General features: G+C 38.1%; 1 protein-coding gene across 2 annotated transcripts in view; it reads right to left on the reverse strand.

The window, feature by feature from the left end:
- The window catches only part of BRMS1L (BRMS1 like transcriptional repressor), a 49230-nt gene extending 37278 nt beyond the window's left edge, over nt 1-11952 (reverse strand). Inside the window, exon 1 of one of the 2 annotated variants that reach the window (XM_082384180.1) lies at nt 1466-11952. In XM_082384180.1, coding sequence (XP_082240306.1) covers nt 1466-1607 — 142 coding nt within the window. In that variant the 5' untranslated portion in view covers nt 1608-11952. The remainder of the gene's footprint in view (nt 1-1465) is intronic. The other variant, XM_082384181.1, reaches the window with a different exon arrangement.
- Between the last annotated feature and the right edge of the window lie 13109 nt (nt 11953-25061).

The following is a 25061-nucleotide window of genomic DNA, read 5'->3' on the forward strand; positions in this document are numbered from 1 at the left end:
AATAAAGTGCACAATAAATGTAATGCGCTTGAATCATCCCTAAACCATCCCCCACTCCCCGGTCCGTGGAAAAATTATCTTCCACGAAACTAGTCCCTGGTTCCAAAAAGGTTGGGGACCGCTGTTCTATACAAACACCCGAACATTACCACTCCAATCCAAATTCTACCCATTCTTCGAGGTAATTTAGTTAACCCCACCTTCTTCATCTAGCCTTTGCTGACCACCCTATACTGAAAAGGTTTCCTCTGCTCAATTCCTACAGTATTGTTTATAGTTAAGCATTTGTTTGGCAATTTAATCAAGTGGTGACCTATGACAGCTCTTTAATTGCAGTTAGATTATAACTATTTATAGCTCACAATGAGTAGAACCCAGTACTGCACAAGGAAGTCACTCAGAAATAATTATTTTGGGGTGGTTGATTTATTGACTGAAATTACATACTTCCATGGAGGTTTCCTTTGAAAGGGAAACCTGAAAAGAGGGTGTCAGGGTGCTGACAGACTGTCATCAACCTGTCATCAATCCTTGCTTCACATGGCCAAAATCAAGACAAGACAAAGAAATAAGTCTCATCTTCATCATATGGATAAAAGGAAAAGAATCCAGGTAATCACAAATTCCATTTTTTTCAAAATAACCATTACTAAAAGTTTGCAAAAATTCACTTGTGGTGTTAACCTGCCCTCCTCTACCTCACCCCACCTCCCCCCCCCAAAAATCCGAAAAAACAAAAAACAAACCTAAAATAGCCCAAAGTAAGAAAAGATTGCAGGAAAGAAAGGATTTGGAGAATTTCAAAGTTGCCAAAAATCAGCCAATTTATAAGCATATGAAGGTCCCCAACCACCCCTGATGTTAGGCTCTTCTTAGTCTTGACAAGTGCAGAGAGATGCTGTAAACGGTCCAGCTCCCACGTCAGCCCCTCGAAAGAGCACTAATATCAAGTGCTGACTGACACGCTGACTTGTAAGCTGAGATTAATAAATTCTAAACCAGCCAAGAGCCAATACAAATCTACCCTCGGCTCCGACAACCCACCCACGTTGACAAGTAACGGTTGCAAAGGTGCAAAATAAGAAGTCGGTGGTCTGAGGAGAGGAGGCATTTGCAGGGTCTCCCAGACAAGATGCGGCACATTCCTCGCTCCGGATAGCCCCGGGCACTACCCGGAGGTCCCAAGGGCGGGGCGGACCGCGAGCAGGACCGCGCAGCGTACGGGAGCTGGGCGAGTCCAGGCCCGCGCCTTGCCCCGCCCCGCCCCGCCAACCGGGACCCGCCAGGAGCCGGGCAGCGCCCAGCGAACAGTCCGGGTGCCACGAAGAGCTGGGAGCCAGTCTCCGCCCCTTCCCTCTCTCCCCTCCCCGCTCTCCCAGCAGGACGCAGCTGCCCGGCGTGTGGAGAGCGGCCTGTCGCTAGCCTGGCGCGAGGACTCGGGGTCCCAGCCCGCTGGGTCGCGTACCTGAGCTATCTCCATCCTCGGAGACCGACGAGCTCTCGGTGTCCTCGTCCTCGGAGCTGCTCCCCTCGTTTTCGGCGTAGTCCACCTCCATCTCATCGTGATGGTTCGTCTCCTTCTTATCCCCTCGGGAATGGACTGGCATTTTCCAGCCGCGCCGTCGCTTCCCACTCCCGGCGCCCAGCCCGGCCACCGCCGCTTCAGTGAAGGGCGCGCCGAACGCCCCGACCCACCCGGCGGCCGAGCTTTTTCTGAACCCCCTCGGCTCCTCCCCGCCCCCGCCGGAGCCTCACAACCTAACCCACAGGCTTTGCGGTGGGAGCTCTGCCATTGGTGGAGGCAGTCCTCCGAGCCTGGGGCTGGGGCTTGTCCTGCTCGGATCCGGTTGGTTGCCGGTAATTACGGCGCGGCCTCGCGGTATATGTCGGGAGTTGTAGTCCTTACTGCTCAGACCTGCAGGGGCCGCCGGCTTCCAAGCTTCAACAGTCCTGATCACTTCTCCCCTCTGGACTTCAAGTCCCACAAGGCACGAAAGCTGCCAGAGTCGATCGCAGTTTATAAACTAAACAGAAACAGATTGTGAGAATTTGGTCTGTATTTATTCTTTTCCCGCCAAGTAATTGTCTAGCTCCCAGGCCATCCAAGATGTTTCTGTCAGACGAAAAGGTCTTTTGCCTGAGGTTTTTTCCTCCTCTTTGAGGATACGGGAACTGGAGAAATGTCTCTTTACCTAAGCACTTTTATTACCACTAATAAACTATTATTTAATTAATTTCTGCAGGCAACTTGCACTTTCTATGTTGCACAAAAGTCTTTAAATTGTTCTTGTAACTTTTGCAATCCATAATATGGAAGGAAAGGAAGTTTTATCTTGGCACTTTTCTCTAGTATGTTTTTGCATTATTTTTTACCATTTGCAGCCTGAAAATGCGACCAATCTTAACTTCAGTTTTCAAAGAAAAATACATATTTGACTTAATGAAATGTTATATTTTCTCAATGGTAGGGATGGTAGACAAGGAAAACTCATTAAATATAATAACATACTAATTGACCACTTTTACTCTATATCAGGTACCCTGGTAAGTTCTTTAAATGAGTTATATTAAGTTAAATTCTCAATTTAATAGCCCTGAGGTAGGTGCTATTATTATACCCATTTTACAGATGAGGAAACTTTACTTGCAGACAAACCTAAAAACGGTATTTTATCAATTATAAAGACAGGGCTTCTTCCTGAAGTGGCAATTTGCTATTGAAAGAGATTTCATAGAATATTGTGGGTTGTACAGCATTTCTCAAACACAAGGCCCAAAGACATTTGACAGAGAATGGTAAGAGTATCCAAGCATAAATGCATTAAAGTTAGATTTGGAATTTAATGACAGAAAACATTTCAAGGGCTATCCATCTCTTGGCTTAAATCCAAATTATGGGGCTTTTATTATCTAGTATCAGCCTACTTGTCAGCTTACTCTTCTTACTGTAGTCTCCAAAACTGCACTCCTCAATTGATAAACACACAAATTGTTTCCCATTTCAGTGTTTTTGCATATCCTATTCTCTCTGCAACCCTCTTCCACTCCTTTTTTTCAAAGCCACTTTCTTGACAACATTCATCACCAGCAGCACCTCCACCATTCAGTACACACTCCTGTTCCTTCAGGCTGCTACTATACTTTCTACTTTGCAACTTTGTACTTGTTTCTGTCACACTGTATTGTGAATTGTTTAGCAGATGCATCTCACCTATTGGATTGTGAATTCCTTGAAAACAGGGACTGTCTTAGTCTGGGATGCAATTTCAGAGGCAAGCATGTGAGTACATGCACGTACATTATGTGAGTGGTGTGGACTAAAGCGGGGCAGCTGCTTTTAGCTCCAGCCAATCGTTGCTACATCAGAATTCTGGCCTAGATGTCAGACCTTCCAGTTTTCAAGAGAAACTGGAAATTTAGATCTCTGTGAAATAACCAGATTTGTAAACATTATCTCAAGTGCATTTTTGTTTTTTTTGCTGTTGTTTTGGTTTGGTTTGGTTTATTAAACTCCAGACCAAACAAAAACAGCTGTGGGTAAAATCCCTGGCCTCTGTTAATCTCTGTTATATCAGCAGCTAGCAGAGTATGTGCTAAATAGTAACAGTCGCTTAGATTTCTGGTCACTTTATGTGCCAAGCACTGTTACATGCTTTAAGTACATTAATTCATTTAATCCTTGTAACAACTCTATGAAGTAGATATAATTATGCCTTCCATTTTGTAGATGTGGAAACTGAAGCTCAGAGCAGTTAGGTTACTTGGCCAAGGCCACACAGCTAATAAATAGCAGATTTAAGATTTGAATTTGAGTAGTCTGACATCAGAGCCTGCACTCAACTACCAGTATACAGTGCCCCTGTAACAGGTGCTTTCTCTGTTTCTGCTGTTTAAAGAAAAACAGGAGGAAGTTGGAGAGGAGGCATAGATTCTAGCCCTGGTTCTGCTAGTAATCAGACAATTCAATTTGGCAAATCACACAATCTCTGGTCAGTTGTAAAATGAGAAGTTCGTATTAACATTATCTTTAAGTTCTCTTCCGGGGTTTCCCTGGTGGCGCAGTGGTTAAGAATCCGCCTGCCAATGCAGGGGACACAGGTTCTAGCCTTGGTCCTGGAAGATCCCACATGCCGTGGAGCAACTAAGCCTGTGTGCCACAACTACTGAGCCCACGCGCCACAACTACTGAAGACGGCGCGCCTAGAGCCCGTGCTCCACAACAAGAGAAGCCACCACAATGAGAAGCCCGCACACCGCAACAAAGAGTAACCCCCGCTCGCCTCAACTAAAGAAAGCCCGCGTGCAGCAACAAAGACCCAATGCAGCCATAAATAAATAAATAAATAAATAAATAAATAAATAAAATAAGTTATCTTCCAGCTCTAAAATTCCTGTCATCATTATATTTATGTTTAAGGCAGACAAAATAATGGAAGATTATACAATTAGAGTTGCATGATGGTGTTTTGCTTAAAAGGATAATTTCTCTCTCCTTTCCCCAAACAGATTTTAGAAAAGATGCCTAGGGAGTGTAAGAGGAACCATAAGGGGAAATAAATGAATAAGGCTGGAAAAGAATATTGTCAATTTAGAAAGTACAAATTAATGTGAAGAAAACCATGAACACAGAATGAAGTTTCCTCAATTGAGGCATATTAATAGATAGGAATGATGCCTTCCATTTATGTAGCACTTTACATTTCATGTAGGGCTTACACAATCATTAGATACATTTTAAATCTCACTTTTCATTAATCCATTCATAACGCACTCATTTATCGAAAGCCTTCTAAAACTCATGGACGGTCATCAGCAAAATCTACTATATCATCACCTTCTTCTCTGAAATGTTCCCTTAACTTTCTTGTTCTAAAGGGAACATGGCTCTCCCCTAGGACTCTGCTTCCTTTGCACCCCTACTCCCACTGAGCCTTGTCATGGAGTAGGTATGCTCCATGTCCCCCTTGTTCCTTCTAGACGATCATTCCCCCCCCAAAAACCCCCAGTTTGTCATCAGCATATACCACATAGTATCTCTACTTGTGGCTGTCATGTACATACCTCCCAGACTCACTCCCCCTCATTTTTTGAAGATTTTAGCTCTTGGTTCATTCTCTCCCACGGTATGCCTATCATAATCCTTGGTCATTTTAGTATTCATGTAAATAATCCTATACCACTCCATTTCCTACTCGGTTTGCTCTGGTACAGAGTAGAGATAAAATAATTCTGGCTTTTTCTTTCTAGTTTTCCTCCCATACCTTCTTTGGGGTAACATTTTTTCAATCTGTCTTATTAAATATTTTAATATTACATGATAATTTAAACACATAGAAAGGTATTCAGAATATTATATATATATAACACAGTATTGCTCTCTAAGCTTTGTCAAATCTTAGAATTTTACCACATTTGCTCCAGACCCCTCTTCAGTCCCAGTTTTCTCCTTCCCTCTCCAGAGTAACCATTATTCTGACTTCAGTGTTTTTGATTGCCATGCATGTGTACGTACCATTTTTGTATATTATGCATCCATAAATAATAGAAAGGATTGTGTAACATGTTTTAAAGTGGTCTCATACACTACATATCACGCTACAACTTCCTTTTTCCTCAACAGTTTTTTAATATGTATTTATTTATTTATTTGGCTGCACTGGGTCTTAGTTGCAGCACACGGGATCTTTAGTTGCGGCATGCAGGATCTAGTTCCCTGACCAGGGGTCGAATCCAGGTCCCCTGCGTTGGGAGCGCGGAGTCTTAACCACTGGACCACCAGTCCCTCAGCAATGTTTTTGAGATGTATCTATTATGATACAGGTAGCTCTAATCCAGTTATTTTAACCTGCTCTAAGGTAGTTCCTTGAGTACATATATTCCATTGAATGAATATTAAAAACTTTACTCACTTACCTGTTAATGGACAGTTAGGTTGCTTCCAATTTTTTCATTATTAAAAGCAGTTGCCTCAATGAATATTCTTGTATTTATCTTTTGGGGCATGTGTGTGAGGATTTCTCTAGGTCAGTGGTCTCCAAAGTGGGGCATGTGAATCCAGGGAGTATATCCTAAGGAACAGGAAGAAAAGATTAAAATTTCTGTGTATATAATTTTCAATTTCCTCTTTGTCTGGAATAAAGTAGATATAGGAAGGAAGCTATACGCCCATTTTTTTACTCTGATTTATACTCATTATATTCCTTGCGCTTGCTTGTTTTTAATCAGCAGATCCTACCCCTAAAGGGAAGCAAACTTAATTCCAACCACTACCACGTGGTGGAGCTGAGACATCAGCTATACATCCACAAACCTTGCTGCTGATTGACCCAGGCCAGATGCTGGTAACTTGAAAAACAAACGCAGGAGACCAGAGGCAGCGACTAATGGCTAATATTCAAATCAGCGTAAACATTTTAATCATTCAAACTAAATCTAGGTCTTTAGAGATCTACATTGACAACTAAATGAGACCAATTTATTATCAATGATATGAGACCATGATTTCAATTGCTTAAGAATGAAACCATCTAAAGGTGCTTGAAATAGCCTGTTGACTGGTACAGGGCCCAACCTTGTATTAATTGTCTATTTGCAGAAATTAGTTCTTGGATTATTTCAACTATAAATTTGATAACATTCCTATTAGCATATTTATATTATTATTATTATTATTATTCCACCATCTCATAGCTCAAATTATCATGTGCTTTTCTGTAGTCAATATCTGATTTTTTTTTTTTAGTAGAGAAATTTTCCTTTTCTCTTAAGATTTTTCTCAAGGGCAAGTATTTTATATGCAGTTTTATTTTTAATGTGTATTTTTCCTCTTCAGATAATTTTTCTGTATAGTTAAAGTGGGTATCTTTTAGCCTCCTCAGTATCTAACCCCTTTTTGAAGCAAAAGTTCCTTGATTTTCCCTTCGAGAGCCCCCTCTGCTCCATTCATCCCATATGGTTCAGGTGACCAATCAGAATATTATGTTCTCCTGGTTCAGGGATGGACATGTGGACCAACCTAGGCCATGATGGGCATTGCCAGAACTTTTATTGTCTCTATCAGGAAGAAGTTTCCATCTTTTGAAATTAAAAGTTCTATTAAGCCTATGAGCCTAGCTTTACTAGGGCCATTTCTCCCTCCATATATGACTGGGGGAAACAGGGAGGCAGGCATGGGAACCAACAGAAAGGAAAAGCAAAGCTAAAATAGAAGATTCCTGATGACATTATTTAAGCACCTGCATCCACGTGTGTTCAATGTTAATCCTTAGACTTTCAGTTACATGAACCAATGAATTCCTTTTCTTTGTGGAGTCTTAACCACTGGACCTCCAGGGAAGTCCCTGAATTCCTCTTCTTATTGAAGCGGTTTTGATTGGTTATTCGTTACTTTTCGGTTGAAAGAGTTCTGACTACAACAGACAGTTAATTTTGTTTTCTTTAAAATGTGTGTGTTTTTTAAATGGAAGCAGTGAATGAAATATTTTTAAATCTCCCGTCATAATTTCTTATCTATTCTTGTCAAAAGTCCCCTCTCATATTCACTTCTATATTAACTATAATATTTATTGAATGTATATATGTCACGTACTGTGGTTTCAAGAGATTCATCGATGAACAAAACAGATACAGCCTCTGCTTGCACAGAGCTTAGAGAAAAGTAAAGAGATAAATACTAAAAAGTTAACTATACAAATTAAGGTATGCTCTCTGCTGGTGTTATGAGAGTATAACACAGAGACCTGTGGGAGTGGGTGTCAGGTAAGACCTCTCCAAAGTAGTAATATTTCAGCTAATACCTGAGAGATAGGTTGGAATTAGCCCATCTAGAAGGAAGGGAAGGGGGAATATTATAAACTGAGGAACGGCATATGTAAAAGTCCTGATGTAGAAAAGAGCTTTCTCATGTTCATGTTTGAGGAATTAAGAGATCACTACGGACAGTCAGCATTTAAGGGTGAAAGGGGTACAAGGTGAGGTTGGTAAGTTAGGGAAAGGCCACATCTCACAGGGCCTGGTAGATTACAGTAAGGATATATGATTTTTATTTATTTTTTGATCCTAAATGCAGTGGGTTGCCCTTAGGAAGTTTATAGGACAGGATTATACGATTAGACTAGTGGTAAGATTACATTAATTTAAGATCAGATCTTTAGAAAAAAAAGATTAGACTAGTGGTAAGATTACATTAATTTAAGATCAAATCACTGGTTATTGGAAAATGGACTGGATAGGAACAAGGGAAAGGAATAAGTCAATCAGATGTTGAGGTAAGATAATGGTGGCTTGGACAGGAGTAGAGGCTGTATGGAGAAAAGAAATGGACAAATTTGAGATAGTGGGAGATAAAAATCAACAAAACTTAATAATGGATTAAATATGGGTCATGAGAAAGAGGATATACAACATAGTTTACTTAACTCCCTTCTCTTTGAATTTGATTTATTTCCTTATGCTAATAAATAATGTCAGCAGCCTTTGCGTCAACAAATCTCATGAAAAATATATTTCACTCAAGAAGTTCTATACTCACTGTATATTATTTTCAGCGCTCTCTGTCCTTAACCAATCATAAAATTTCTTCCAGTGCTTCTTTTTTTTCTTCCAGTTTCATTGAGATATACTTGACAGCACTGCAAATGTTTAAGGTATACATCATAATGATTTGATTTACAAGAAGTGATGATCACAATAAGTTTAGGGAACATCCATCATCTCATATAGGTATAAAATTAAAGAAATAGAAAAATATATTTTTCCTTGCGATGAGAACTCTTTAGAATTTACACTCAACTTTCACACATAACATACAGCAGTGTTAATTATATTTATCGCATTGTGTATTACATTCTTAGTTCTTCTAATGCTTCTTGACTTGTGTGTGAATGTTACCTGTTTTCTCTAAAAATTCAGTCATAATCTGTGAAATTAAACGGAAAGAAATTACAAAATGTATCGACATTGGAACCGATGATGCAAAAGCAATGATAGGTAAAATGGTTGGCACAATAGCATGAAGGCAGTGGTACCAAACCATACTAATATTCATTGTATTCTTCATTGCTAGTTTCACTTACGAATGTCCTTGATGAGGCAGGAAAAATTACTCTTTATGAGATCCCAAGCACTGAGTACATCTTTTTAATATCTTCTGTGGCAAAACCTACATACTGAAGTACAATGGTGGTCTTCAGGAAAAGCACTTGTGCAATTGAGTTGTGAGCTAACCTAGCAACTTGATTCAAGGAATGGCATTTTTACTTGAAAGAGCTGACAAACTATAGTTATTCAGACTTGGTTATTTGGCAAATATTTTCACAAAAAATCAAATAAACAAAGTAAGCCTGTCACTTTTAGTAAAACAAGTGACAGTATTTGTTACCAAAGATAAAACTCAAGCTTCCAAATGATAATTACGAATTTGGAAAACTTTTATTCACCATAGTGTCATGACAACTTTTTAATACTTAAAGGATTTTCTGATGTATATGCTTTTTAAAATACTTATATTGTTTAATGAAATGTATTAACATTTGGAATATCTGTATATCAGTGAACAATTATTTTCCAAATGGCAAATGTATAATGTTACAAAATTATGCATGGGTAAAAGATCCATTTAAAGTGCAAGATTTTAATGTAAAGAATACAAAAATTTTACCGATATGCTTTCATAATCCACATTACAACTAATCTTTAAGAAAGTACCAATCGTTGAGTTTTAGTTTAGGTTAGTTTTAGCATAGTGACCACAATTATCTGAGAAAAAATATTAAAATATTCCCCTTTTTGGGACTTCCCTGGTGGTCCAGCGGTTAAGACTCCGCACTCCCGATGCAGGGGGCCCGGGTTTGATCCCTGGTCCAGGAACTAGATCCCGCATGCCGCGACTAAAAAAAAGAAAAAAGATCCCGCATGCCACAATGAAGATCCCGCGTGCCACAACTAAGACCCTGAGCAGCCAAATAAATAAATAAATGAATAAGAGTGCAATAGAGTTTAAAAAAAAAAAAACCCTTTCTCCACTGTAAAGTTACTCCCCCTGCCCCTTCCATACTGTACTCTTTGGAAGAAACTCGTTAAGTGCAGACCACACCTAAGAAGTGGGGAGTTATTCTCCGTCTCCTTGGGTATCTACATAAATTCTTTGGAATTCTTTTTGCATGGGAGATTTGTCTCTTCTCCCTCATTTATTTTTTATTCAGTCATTATTTATATCAGTATGGACTCATGGATGTTTATTTTATATTTTGTATTATAATCTAATACTCCTTTATTTATTTTGTTGTTCACATTGTCTCAACTTTGACCATTTGGTGCTCTTTCAGTTGATGTACTCCTATAATCTGTGCGTGTGTGTGTATATGTGTGTGTGTGTAGCATTTCCTTATTTCTGTCACTACAAAATGTTCCAGGCTCATCTTGTATATGAGACCTAGAATCAGCTCCAGGCCTAGAACCAGACAGTATTCCAAAGAGCCTTGTTTCTTTTTTTTTTTTTTTTAATTGGAAAATGGTATTAAAAAACCAACATCTGGGTGTTAGGTGTGCTTGCTGCTACTAGGGTGTCATTGCTTCTAAGCCCTCTCAGCTGATGAGCAAGGAAATATAAATGTGTTTACTAATCCATCTATATTCCTGTCTATAAATATTTCTATATGTAACTATCTGTATCTATATTAAGCTAAACATGAGTTCCTAATGATGTCTCCAACTCAAATCCACTACCACATGGATGATTCTACCCTCCCTGGGCTTATCTGAAAAATTCCCACTCCAACAAGAAGCAGCTTGGGTCCCACCATCGGCCATCCACTTACATAATTATTTAATTCCAGTATACATGTATACCAGTATCAAAACTCTTAAGCCATACCCCCATGGGAAAAAGACTTAATCAACTAGAGTACAGTGTTTACGTACATTTTCTTTAGTCTTCAGTCTTACAGATTCCTCTCATTTTCAAATGAGTATGTTTTCCCTACCTTCTTCAGTGAAACTGTTGCATACATTGTAATACGGTTACTTTGTCACATTCTGTGTTCCTACCTGGGATCCTCTGACCTTCTAACTGATTTTTTAAATTTGTATATATTACAGTTCATTCTATGTTCTATAAGGTTCTATGAGTACTGATAAATGCATAGAGTCAAGTATCCACAATTACAATATCATATAGGATTATTTCACCACCCTAAAAAATCCCCAGTGCTTGACCTATTCACCCCTCTTTCCTCTTCTCCAAGCCTCTGGCAACCACTGATTTTTTCTGTTGCTATAATATTGCCTTTTCTAGAATGTCATATAATTAAAATCATAAAGTATGTGGCCTTTTCAGACTGGCTTCTTTCACTTAGTAATAAGCACTTAAGATTCATTCCTGTGTTTTCATGGCTTGATTTTTTTTCGTTGATGAATAGTATCCCATTGTATGGGTGTAACACAGTTTTTTTATTCACTCACCTATTAAAGGACATCTTGGTTCTTCCAATTTTTGGAGTTATGAATAAAGATAATACAAATATTTGTGTGCAAATTTTGGTGAGGTCATATTTTCAAACCAATTGGGTAAATATCTTGGAGTGTAATTGCTGGATCATATTGTAAGAATATGTTTAACTTTATAAGAAACTGCCAATCTGTCTTCCAAAACAGGCTGTACCGTTTTATAGTCCCACCAGCAATGAATAAGAGTTCCTGTGCTCTGCATTCCCACCAGCATTTGATGCAGCATTTGTTTTGAATTTTTGGTCATTCTAATATGTGTGCAATAGTATCTTACTGTTGTTTTAATTTGTAATTCCCTAATGATAAATGATATTGAGGATCTTTTCATATGCTTATTTGCCATCTGTATATCTTCTTTGGTAAGGTGTCTCTCCAGTCTTTTGCCCATTTTTTAATTGGGTCACTTGTTTTCTTGAGAGTTCTCTGTATTGGGTTGGCCAAAAGTTTCCTTCATGTCAAATGTGTCAAAAGACACATTTTTCATTTTCACCAAGAACTTTATTGAACAACGTATTCACCCTTTTGTTCCACTACCTTCTGCCATTTTTCAGGCAACTTCATAATTCCATCTTCCCAAAACTTTTTATCTTTTTGAGCAAAGAACTGATACAGCAGATGAATCAGAACTTCCCAGCCAAGCTCTAACAGTTTTTGCCTGGTCATCAAAGAAACATGTGGTCTTGCATTATCCTGATGGAAGATTATGCATTTTTTGTTGACTAATTCTGGAGGATTTTCGTCAAGGGCTGCTTTCAGTTGGTCTAATTGGGAGCAGTACTTGTTGGAATTAATCGTTTGGTTTTCCGGAAGGAGCTCATAATAGAGAACTCCCTTCCAATCCCAATATACACAACATCACCTTCTATGGATGAAGACCGGCCTTTGGCGTGGTTGGTGGTGGTTCATTTCGCTTGCCCCACGATCTCTTCCGTCCCACATTATTGTACCGTATCCACTTTTCATCACCCGTCACATTTTGTTTTAAAAACGGAACGCTTTCGTTATGTTTCAGTAGAGAATTGCATGTGGAAATACGGTCAAGAAGGTTTTTCTTGCTTAATTTATGTGGGACCCAAACATCAAAGTGATGAACATAACCAAGCTGGTGCAAATGATTTTCCACGCTTGATTTGGATATTTTGGGTATAACGGCTATCTCCTGCATGGTATAACATTGATTGTTCTCAGTTAATGTCTCAGTTTGATCACTGTCAACTTCAACTGTTCTAACCGACCCTGGAGCATCATCCAGCGAGAAATCTCCAGCATGAAACTTCACAAACCACTTTTGACACGTTCGATCAGTCACAGCACCTTATCCATACACTGAACAAATCTTTTTTGTGTTTCAGTTGCTTTTTTACCTTTCTCAAAAGGCATAATATGCCAGAAATGTTGTTTTTTTCTTCCATCTTCAATATTATAATGACTACACAAAAATTCACCAATTTTGATAAGTTTTTTTAAAATGCACACTGATATGACAGCTATCACAATACAATCTAACAAAATTGTTTCGAATGAAGTTAAAGACAACGAAGTGCTACTAGAGCCATCTTGCAGAAAAAAACAAACGATAATTTTGGCCAACCCAACATGTTTTAAACAAGTCCTTTTTCAGATATGTGTTTTGCAAAGATTTTCTGTAAGTCTATGGCTTATCTTGCGATTCTCTTAACCGTGTCTTTCCCACAGCAGAAACTTTAATTTTAATAAAATCTAACATCAATTTTTTTCTGTCATGAGTTATGCTTTTGGTGCTATACCTAAAAACTCATCGCCAAATGAAAGCTCACCTAGATTTTCTGTTTTCTTTTAGTAGTTTTACAGTTTTGCACTTTACTTTTATGTATCCTCCGTTTTGAGTTAACTTTTGTGAAAGGTGTAAGGTCTGTGTCTAGGCTTATTTTTCTGCATGTGGATGTCACTTGTTTCAGCACATTTGTTGAAAAGATTATTTTTTCTCCATTGAATTGACTTTGCTCCTTTGTCAAATGCCAGTTGACTATATTTGTGTGGTCTATTTCTGGGCTCCGTATTCTGTTCCATTGATTGCTGTGTCTATTCTTTCACCAGTACCACACTCTCTTGATTACTATAGTTGTATAGTGAGTTTTGAAATCAGGTTGTAGCAACTTTATTCTTTTTCAGTGGTGTTGTCTATTCTGGATCTTTTGCCTTTCCACATAAACTTTAATTTTTTTATTATTTATTTATCTGGCCACACTGCACGGCATGTGGGATCTTAGTTCCCCGACCAGGAATTGAACCCATGCCCCCTGCAATGGAAGCTCAGAATCTTAACCACTCGACCACCAGGGAAGTCCCTCCACATAAATTTTAGAATCAGTGTGTTGATACCTACAAAATAGCTTCCTGGAATTTTGATTTGTATTGTGTTCATTCTATAGATCAAGTTGGGAAGAATTGACATCTTTAAAAAATTGAATGCTCCATTCCATGAACATGAAATATCTCTCCACTTATTTATATAGCTGATTTCTTTCATCCGGATTTTGTAGTTTCCTCAGATTTAATTTTTAATAATGTAATAAATTAGCAAAAGCTCTTTGGGGGTCCTCAATAATTTTGATCCTGAGACAAAGAGCTTTGAGAACTGCTGGTCTCTCTCTTGATCACTTCTTTTGGTTCTTAATTTTCTAACTGCTAACTTCATTTCCTTGCCATTCATGTCTCATTAGGATTCAATTGGTAAGCATTCTTCTGTTACTATTGCAACACAGTTGGAATTTCAACCTTCTCATTCACAAGTAATGAAACTAAAACAGATACCATGTCTAAAGTACTGGAAGTAAATGTACAGCTTTTATAATAAAATGTAATCAGCTAATAATGACTGCACACAGTGATTTCCCTCCAAAGAGTATGGTATGGAAAAGCCAAAAACAAAACAAAACACTTTACATTAAAGAAACCTGACAATACTTCGGTCAGGTGATCTAGGTCAACATCAACAGTGGAGGTCAGGATGATAGCATGTACCATTGATATGATGTGATGAAAATGGTACTTTACCTCTGTGATCTTCCTCCCCCAAACCCAAAACCTTACTCTAATCATGAGAAAAACATCTGACAAATTTCAGTAGAAGGGCATCCTTCAATAAACCTGACCAGTATTCCTCAAAACTCTTAAGGTCATCAAAACCAAGGAAAATATGAGAAATTATCACAGCCAAAGGGAGCCTAAGGAGAAATAATAACTAAATGTAATAAGGTATCCTGGATAAGATCATGGAACAGAAAAAGGACATTAGATAAAAATAAAACTATAGAATTTAATTAATAATAACATATCATTACTGGTTTTTTAAATGTAATAAATATACCATACTAATATAAGACGTTAATAACAGGGGAAACTGCAGCAGTTGGGCAAATGGGCACTCTCCATACTATTGGCCCAATTTTCCTCTACATTTTAAATTGTTTTAAAAAGTAAGTCTGTTCAGTAAAAAGATCAGTGGTTGCCAGGGGTTAGAGGGAGGGATGAATAGGTGGAGCACAAAGGATATTTAGGGATATGAAAATACTCTGTATGATACTATAATAGTGGACACATGTCACTATACATTTGTCCAAACCCATAAAATGGGTATCACCAAAAGCAAACCCTAATGTAAACTATGGTTTTTGGGTGAAAATGATATGTCAATATAGGTTCACCAACTGTAACAAAGGTACCACTCTTGTGGGGAATGTTGCTAAATGGGGGAGGCTGTGCATGTGTGGGGGGAGAGAGCATATAGGAAATCTCTGCATCTTCCTCTCGCTGTGAACCTAAAACTAAACTACAGAAATAAAGTCTATTTTAAAAATCTATTAGTTTTTAAAACTCTCTTAAATTTGAATAAATCTGACTTTATAATAAATAGTAATGTAACACTCACATTTGGGAGATTGATGATGACCTATTTTTCTTGAGATGTTCATGATTTTAAACTTAAGTTTGAATTCTAGTTTTCACAAGCAATATTTCAAAGAGAATTTTCTGAGTTTTTCTTTTCGAAATAAATATGTCTCCAGTGGGGAAAGCTTATACTTTTATAGAGAAAATCAGGCAGTGGGCTGGGCATGCTATCTCTAAATTACATGAATACCACTTTGTTTTGCAATAGTGTTTCCTTTTTTCCTCAGGTATGCCAGCCATATAATTGTTATTAATGATATGTTACAATTTTTATTTTCTAAAATTATTTCATCCATTTACTAAACATTTACTGAGTGCCTTGCAAGAGAAAGGGAGGGGAACTGACACTCATTCTTCCATACAACAGATATTTATTGAGGGCTTTTTTTTTTCCTAAATAAATTTATTTATTTATTTTTGGCTGCATTGGGTCTTCGTTGCTGCATGCGAGCTTTCTCTAGTTGTGGTGAGCGGGGGCTACTCTTCATTGTGGTGCGTGGGCTTCACATTGCAGTGCTTGTTGCAGAGCACAGGCTCTAGGTGCACAGGCTTCAGTAGTTGTGGCACACAGGCTCAATACTTGTGGCACACGGGCTTAGTTGCTCCGCGGCATGTGGGATCTTCCCGGACCAGGGCTCGAACCCATGTCCCCTGCACTGGCAGGCGGATTCTTAACCACTGCACCACCAGGGAAGCACTACTGAGGGCATTTTGTACAGGGTATTTTGCAAGAAGATGGGATACAGGATAGTGGGAGAGCAAATTTTTAAACAATTACACAAATTGCTCCATTAAACTTCTATGAAGGGAGTTTCCACAGTGGGAGCTACTTCAAGTAGGCAGCCCTGAGAGAGCACTGTGGTGTTGAGACCATCGAAACACAGTACACATAACTCAAGGCAGCTGTGTGACTGACAGTGTCTTGGTGCTCCGGCCCGGTGTCAGGCCTGAGCCTCTGAGGTGGGAGAGCTGAGTTCAGGACATTGGACCACCAGAGACCTCCTGGCCTCATGTAATAGCAGTCGGCGAGAGCTCTCCCAGAGATCTGTGTCTCAATGCTAAGACCCAGTTCCACCCAACGGCCAGCAAGCTCCAGTGCTGGACGCCCCATGCCAAACAACTAGCAAGACAGGAACACAACCCCACGCATTAGCAGAGAGGCTGCCTAAAATCATACTAAGTTCACACACACAAAAACACACCAATGGACACAGCCCTGCCCACCAGAAAGACAAAATCCAGCCCCACCCACCAGAACACAGGCAGCAGTCCCCTCCACCAGGAAGCCTACACAAGCCACTGAACAAACCTTGCCCACTGGGGGCAGACACCAAAAACAACAGGAAGTACAAACCTGCAGCCTGCGAAAAGGAGACCCCAAACACAGTAAGTAAGTTAAGCAAAATGAAAAGATAGAGCAATATGCAGCAGATGAAGGAACAAGGTAAAAACCCACCACACCAAACAAATGAAGATGAAATAGGCAGTCTACCTGAAAAAGAATTAAGAATAATAATAATAAATATATCTAAAATCTTGGAAAAAGAGTGGAGAAAACACAAGAAACGTTTAACAGGGACTTAGAAGAACTAAAGAGCAAACAAACAATGATAAACAACACAATAAATGAAATTAAAAATTCTCTAGAAGGAATCAATAGCAGAATAACTGAGGCAGAAGAACGGATAAGAGACCTGGAAGATAAAATAGTGGAAATAATACTGCAGAGCAGAATAAAGAAAAAAGAATGAAAAGAACTGAGGACAGTCTCAGAGACCTCTGGGACAACATTAAACACACCAACATTCGAATTATAGGGGTCCAAGAAGAGGAAAGGAAAAAGAAAGTGTCTGAGAAAATATTGGAAGAGATTATAGTTGAAAACTTCCCAAATATAGGGAAGGAAATAGTCAATGAAGTCCAGGAAGTGCAGAGAGTCCCGTACAGGATAAATCTAAGGAGAAACACGCCAAGACACAAATTAATCAAACTATCAAAAATTAAATACAAGGAAAAAATATTAAAAGCAGCAAGGGAAAAGCAACAAATAACATACAAGGGAACCCCCATAAGGTTAACAGCTGAACTTTCAGCAGAAACTCTGCAAGCCAGAAAGGAGTGACAGGACATATTTAAAGTGATGAAAGGGAAAAACCTACAACCAAGATTACTCTACCCAGCAAGGATTTCATTCAGATTCAACAGAGAAATTGAAACCTTTACAGATAAGCAAAAGTTTAGAGAATTCAACACCACCAAACCAGCTTTACAACAAATGCTAAAGGAACTTCTCTAGGCAGGAAACATGAGAGAAGGAAAAGATCTACAATAAAAAACCCAAAACAATTAAGAAAATGGTAATAGGAACATATATATCAATAATTACCTTAAATGTAAATGGGTTAAATGCTCCAACCAAAAGACATAGACTGGCTGAATGGATACAAAAACAAGACCTGTATATATGCTGTCTACAAGAGACCCACTTCAGATCTAGGGACACATACAGACTGAAAGTGAGGGGATGGACAAAGATATTCCATGCAAATGGAAATCAAAAAAAAGCTGGAGTAGCAATTCTCATATCAGACAAAATAGACTTTAAAATGAAGACTATTACAAGAGACAGTGAAGGACACTACATAATGATCTAGGGATCAATCCAAGAAGAAGATATAACAATTGTAAATATTTATGCACCCAACATAGGAGCACCTCAATACATAAGGCAAATACTAACAGCCATAAAAGGGGAAATTGACAATCATAGTAGGGGACTTTAACACTCCACTTTCACCAATGGACAGATCATCCAAAATGAAAATAAATAAGGAAACACAAGCTTTAAATGACACATTACACAAGATGGACTTAATTGATATTTATAGGACATTCCATCCAAAAACAACAGAATACACTTTCTTCTCAAGTGCTCATGGAACATTCTCCAAGATAGATCACATCTTGGGTCACAAATCATGCCTTGGTAAATTTAAGAAAATTGAAATCGTATCAAGCATCTTTTGTTACCACAACGCTGTGAGACTAGATATCAATTACAGGAAAAAATTGTAAAATATACAAAAACATGGAGGCTAAACTATACACTATTAAATAACCAAGAGATCACTGAATAAATCAAAAAACACCTAGAAACAAATGACAATGAAAACATGATGACCCAAAACCTATGGGGTGCAGCAAAAGCAGTTCTGGGGGGGAAGTTTATAGCAATACAATCTTATCTCAAGAAACAAGAAAAATCACAAATAAACAACCTAACCCTACACCTAAAGCAGTTAGAGAAAGAAAAACAAAAAATACCCAAAGTTAGCAGAAGGAAAGAAATCATAAATATCAGATCAGAAATAAATGAAAAAGAAAAGAAGGAACCAATAGCAAAGATCAATAAAACTAAAAGATGATTCTTTGAGAAGATAAACAAAATTGATAAAGCACTAGCCAGGCTCATCAAGATAAAAAGGGAGAAGACTCAAATCAACAGAATTAGAAATGAAAAAGGAGAAGTAATGGCTGACACTGCAGAAATACAAAGAATAATGAGGGATTACTACAAGCAACTATATGCCAATAAAATGGACAACCTGGAAGAAATGGACAAATTCTTAGAAAAGCACAACCTTCTGACACTGAACCAGGAAGACATAGAAAATATAAACAGACCAATCACAAGCACTGAAATTGAAGCTGTGATTAAAAATCTTCCCACAAACAAAATCCCAGGACCAGATGGCTTTACGTGTGAATTCTATCAAATATTTAGAGAGCTAAAACACCTGTCCTTCACAAACTCTTCCAAAATATAGCAGAGGGAGAAATGAACACTTCCAAACTCTTTCCACGAGGCCACCATCACCCTGATACTAAACCAGACAAATATGTAAAAAAAAAAGACACCTACAGACCAATATCACTGTTGAACATAGATGCAAAAATCCTCAACAAAATACTAGCAAACAGAATCCAACAGCACATTAAAAGGATCATACACCATGATCAAGTGGGGTTTATCCCAGGAATGCAAGGATTCTTCAATATATGTAAATCATTCAATGTGAAACACCATATTAACAAGCTGAAGGATAAGAACCATATGATAATCTCAATAGATGCAGAAAAAGCTTTCAACAAAATTTAACACCCATTTATGATAAAAAACTCTCCAGAAAATAGGTATAGAGGGAACTTACCTCAACATAATAAAGGCCATATATGACAAACCCACAGTCAACATCATTCTCAATGGTGTAACACTGAAACCATTTCCTCCAACAGCAGGCACAAGACAAAGATGCCCACTCTCTCCACTATTATTGAACATAGTTTTGGAAGTTTTAGGCACAGCAATCAAACAAGAAAAAGAAATAAAAGGAATCCAAATCAGAAAAGAAGTAAAACTGTCACTGTTTGCAGATGACATGATACTATACATAGAGAATCCTAAAGATGCTACCAGAAAACTCCTAGAGCTAAACAATGAATTTCGTAAAGAAGCAGGATACAAAATTAATGCACAGAAATCTCTTGCATTCCTATACACTAATGATCAAAAATCTGAAAGAGAAATTAAGGAAACACTCCCATTTACCACTGCAGCAAAAAGAATAAATTACCTAGGAATAAACCCACCTAAGGAGACAAAAGACCTGTATGCAGAAAAGTATAAGACATCGATGAAAGAAATGAAAGATGATACAAACAGATGGAGAAATATACCATGTCTTTGGATTGGAAGAATCAACATTGTGAAAATGACTATACTACCCAAAGCAATCTACAGATTCAATGCAATCCCTATCAAGGGATTCAAGCTACCAATGGCATTTTTCAAGAACTAGAACAAAAAATTTCACAATTTGTATGGAAACACAAAACACCCCGAATAGCCAAAGCAATCTTGAGAAAGAAAAACAGAGCTGGAGGAATCAGGCTCCCAGACTTCAGACTATACTACAAAGCTACAGTAATCAAGACAGTATGGTACTGGCACAAAAACAAAAATATAGATCAATGGAACAGGATAGAAAGCCCAGAGATAAACCGACGCACATATGGTCACCTTCTCTTTGATAAAGGAGGCAAGAGAATACAGCTTCTTCAATAAATGGTGCTGGGAAAACTGGACAGCTATATGTCAAAGAATGAAACTAGAACACTTCCTAACACCATACACAAAAATAAACTCAAAATGGATTAAAGACCTAAATGTACAGCCAGACACTATAAAACTCTTAGAGGAAAACATAGGCAGAACACTCTATGACATAAATCACAGCATGATCGCTTTTGATCTACCTCCTAGAGAAATGGAAATAAAAACAAAACTAAACAAATGGGACCTAACGAAACTTAAAAGCTTTTGCACAGCAAAGGAAACCACAAACAAGATGAAAAGACAACCCTCAGAATGGGAGAAAGTATTTGCAAACGAAGCAACTGACAAAGGATTAATCTCCAAAATATACAAGCAGCTCATGCAGCTCAATATCAAAAAACCAAACAACCCAATCCAAAAATGGGCAGAAGACCTAAATAGACATTTCTCCAAAGAAGATATACAGATTGCCAACAAACACATGAAAGGATGCTCAGCATCACTGATCATTAGAGACATGCAAATCAAAACCACAATGAGGTATCGCCTCACACGAGTCAGAATGGCCATCATCAAAAAATCTACGAACAACAAATGCTGGAGAGGGTGTAGAGAAAAGGGAACTGTCTCGCACTGTTGGTGGGAATGTAAATTGATATAGCCACTATGGAGAACAGTATGGAGGTTCCTTAAAAAACTAAAAACAAAGCTACCAAATGACCCAGCAATCCCACTACTGGGCATATACCCTGAGAAAACCATAATTCAAAAAGAGTCATGTACCCCAATGTTCATTGCAGCACTATTTACAATAGCCAGGATATGGAACCAACCTAAGTGTCCATCGACAGATGAATGGATAAAGGAGATATGGCACATATATACAATGGAATATTACTCAGCCATAAAAAGAAATGAATTAAGTTAATTGCAGTGAGGTAGGTGGACCTAGAATCTGTCATACAGGGTGAAGTAAGTCAGAAAGAGAAAATGAAATACCATATGCTAAGACATATGTATGGAATCTAAAAAAAAAAAGAAAAAATGGTTCTGAAGAACCTAGGGGCAGGACAGGAATAACGACGCAGACGTAGAGAATGGACTTGAGGACACGGGGAGAGGGAAGGGTAGGCTGGGACGAAGTGAGAGAGTAGCGCTGACATACATACACTACTAAATATAAAATCGATAGCTAGCAGGAAGCAGCTGCATCGCACGGGGAGATCAGCTCAGTGCTTTTTGACCACCTAGAGGAGTGGGATAGGGAGGGTGGGAGGGAGGCTCAAGAGGGAGGAGATATGGGGATATATGTATACGTATAGCTGATTCACTGTTATACAGCAGCAACTAACGCACCATTGTAAGCAATTATACTCCAATAAAGATGTTAAAAAAAAAAATCTATGAAGGAAAGGAGAGGAGCATTATAAGATGTGTCAGCCATTTTAGAAGTAACTTTCCATACCATTTCTTACCTAATTATCACAATTAATGGTGTGGTTTACATATGAGGAAAATGAGGCTCAGAGAGACTAAACTATATGCCAGAGATCCCTGAGAAAGTAAGTTTTAAAATCAAAGGTCCAATTTAGATCTATCTAATTCTAAAGATCACGACTGAAAACACTATTATTTCCTGAATTTCACAAATCGCTGAGAGCATACCTTATCCTGACTTTACTAGTGAAAAAACTGATGCTGAGAGGAACTAGAACCCAAATCCTTTGAATAATTCATATATGTTCCCACCATATCATACCTCAAAACAAGCTCTGTAACTTTGATGATACAAATATACAAGCCATGCATGTGGGAAATGAATACAATTTTGTAAACTTAAAAAAAATAGGATATGTTGTCATTGCAATAAGCTACTATTAAGCAAAGTATTGGGGTTTTTTTAACATAATTTTGGCAAAAGTCTTACAGCTCTCTTCTTAGCTGAATTTTTAAATTTCTCTATGCTCATCAAATATTTCATTGTGTTTTGGACAGGGCTATTGATCTGGGTGAGGAAAGCAGGTCTGCACACAAGCAGACTCACTCTTAATGAAATTATTTTACAGAGGAATGTTTCCAGGAACAATTTCAATTTATACCATTCAGAATTTTACCGATTTTTTTCCCAGCTATTGCAGATTCTTTGGGTGACTCCACCAATGTAATAGGATATCTTGAATTTTTCTTTGCAGAGGAAAAACCAACAGCATAGCCATGTTTATATGAGGTACAAATAAGGAAAGAGGAAAAAAAAAAGTATACAAGTAATAGAAAAGGAAAGCAAGATTAATTTTGCAGAAAACATATAGCTCTTCTTAAAATCTTTTTGTTGTTGTTTGCAGCATAAAACAAAACAAAACAACTGGGATGTGATATAGCAAATAGAAAAAAAAAAATATATATATATAAGAAAGAAAACACAGGACTTCCCTGGTGGTCCAGTGGTTAATACTCTGTGCTTCCAAAGCAGGGGGCATGGGTTCAATCCCTAGGCGGGGAAGTTCTGCATGCCACGTGGTGGGGACAAAAAAACCCCACAAAAACACATAAATAGTACGTGAAAAGATTCTTGATAATAGATTTATGACAGAATGAATTGCCCAAAATGTTAGCCTCCAAGTTTATCTTTCTGCTTGAGTCTCTGAGAACCAAAACTTATGTTAATTTTCATGGATAAATCATGGAAATATTTAATAAAGACTACTTTTCTTTTTCCCTGTTCCTTGCATCTTTATTCTTGTCTCAACCATGTACCTCATTCTAATATTTTAAGACCCTAATAGCTATTTAACCCTCACAGTTGAAATAGATCAACGTAAAAGATTAAAAAAAATTCTACCTCAAACCCTAAGGAAAGCATAGAACGCATTTCCCTGTGAATCAAAACGTGAAAGGTAAAAGACTGGCTTTGCTTACGTTCTGGTCTGCCCCTATTGAGCATTGTTTCTCCCTTCTTTGTCCTTCTTCCACCATCCTCTCCAGCAGAGGACTATTCCTGAATTGACTGCAGAAACAGCAACTCTATTATATTTGCATAAATTCAGTAAGCATATACTGAGTGCCTAGCGTTTACTCATTCTTTCCATAATTATGTATTGAGTGCCTACCTCATGCCAGGTACTGCTGGAGAGAGCAGAGAAAGAGAGAGACAGAGACAGAGAGAGAAAAAGACCCAGAGAGGGAAACAGGGAGAGAAAGCAACTCTTGGAGCCTGGAATTATGCAACATAGGAAAAAATTTTAAAACCTGCCTTAAAGAGAGATTACAGCCTAATATAAGGGAGATGAAGCATAGAATGACTATAACATAGAATATGGTGAGTGTCATGGTAGAGAAAAAGCAAGTGCTGCTGGAGGACTTCAGAAGAGGGCTGCAGTATTGTTTTCAAGCAGTTCTTTTTTTTTTCTTTCTTTTAAAATTTCTACTCCATATTCAGCCTAGCAGGATATCTTTAAAATGTGTAAGTCAGGAACTTTTCATATTGCAAGTTACTGAAACCCAACTGAAACTGGCTTAAACAAAATAAGGACTACACTGACCTGTGAAATAGAAAAGATCATGGTACTTCAGGCAAGTTGGATCCAAATGCCCAAGCAATTCAAGACTTACTCTCCTTTTAAATATACCCTCTGTTCTCAGAGTGTTGGCTTTATCCCCAGCAGATTCTTTTCACATGTTGGTTCCTAGCAGTTCCAGGACTTCATCCTGGAAAAAAATGAGCTTCTCTTTTCCAATAGCTGTAGGAGAGAGTTTTATTAGACTGACCTGGTCATGTGCCCATCCCTAACACACTTGCTTTGCCCAGGGTGCTAGAATACTGAAGTCTAAAGGGGGCAGTGTGGCAGGAGATCAAATGAGACCAAGAGAGGGGTGGCTTTCCAAAGGAAAATCTGGGTATGATTATCAGAAGGTAGCAAGCCAACATATATCCACTGCAATCAATGTGGCTAATTACTTTTTTTTTTTTTAATCTCCACTTCAGTAAGTTTAGAAAGAGCAACAGTCTAGGTCTGCTTTTCCTGCGTCATCTTAACAAACTTAGGGATTGGTTATAATCACTATGAAGTGGGAGCAAGGTATAAAATCTGGACATGTTTATAGCTTCTTTGAAGTTAGTCCCTCAATATGGGTTTTGTTTTTTGATCCAAAGTGTTGTGCATTTCCTAACTATAAAATATATCCTTAAGCAAACATGTATCCGTAAACCATAAACCATACCAAAAAAAAAAAAAAGAAAAGAAAAAGAAATGATGTCTTGATTTATCCATGCCACATCTTTTCTTCATTAACACAGATATTCAAGTACTGATTGCAAGAAGAGAGGACTATTGGGCTTTTTATTTTTTTAACTCTTAAAATTTACTTAAAAAAGAGTGGATGCTCAAATTCTACTAAGATGTGGGGGTGGAGGAAACCAATGCCGTTTCTAGCATACGTGGCTACAAATGGTGAAGCCCTGAGCCTGAACAAAGGTTGTGATAATGGAGAGAAGAGGATTAAATCAAGAAAT

Source organism: Balaenoptera borealis (assembly GCF_965194805.1).
Source record: "Balaenoptera borealis genome assembly, chromosome: 3".
NCBI lineage: Eukaryota > Metazoa > Chordata > Mammalia > Artiodactyla > Balaenopteridae > Balaenoptera > Balaenoptera borealis.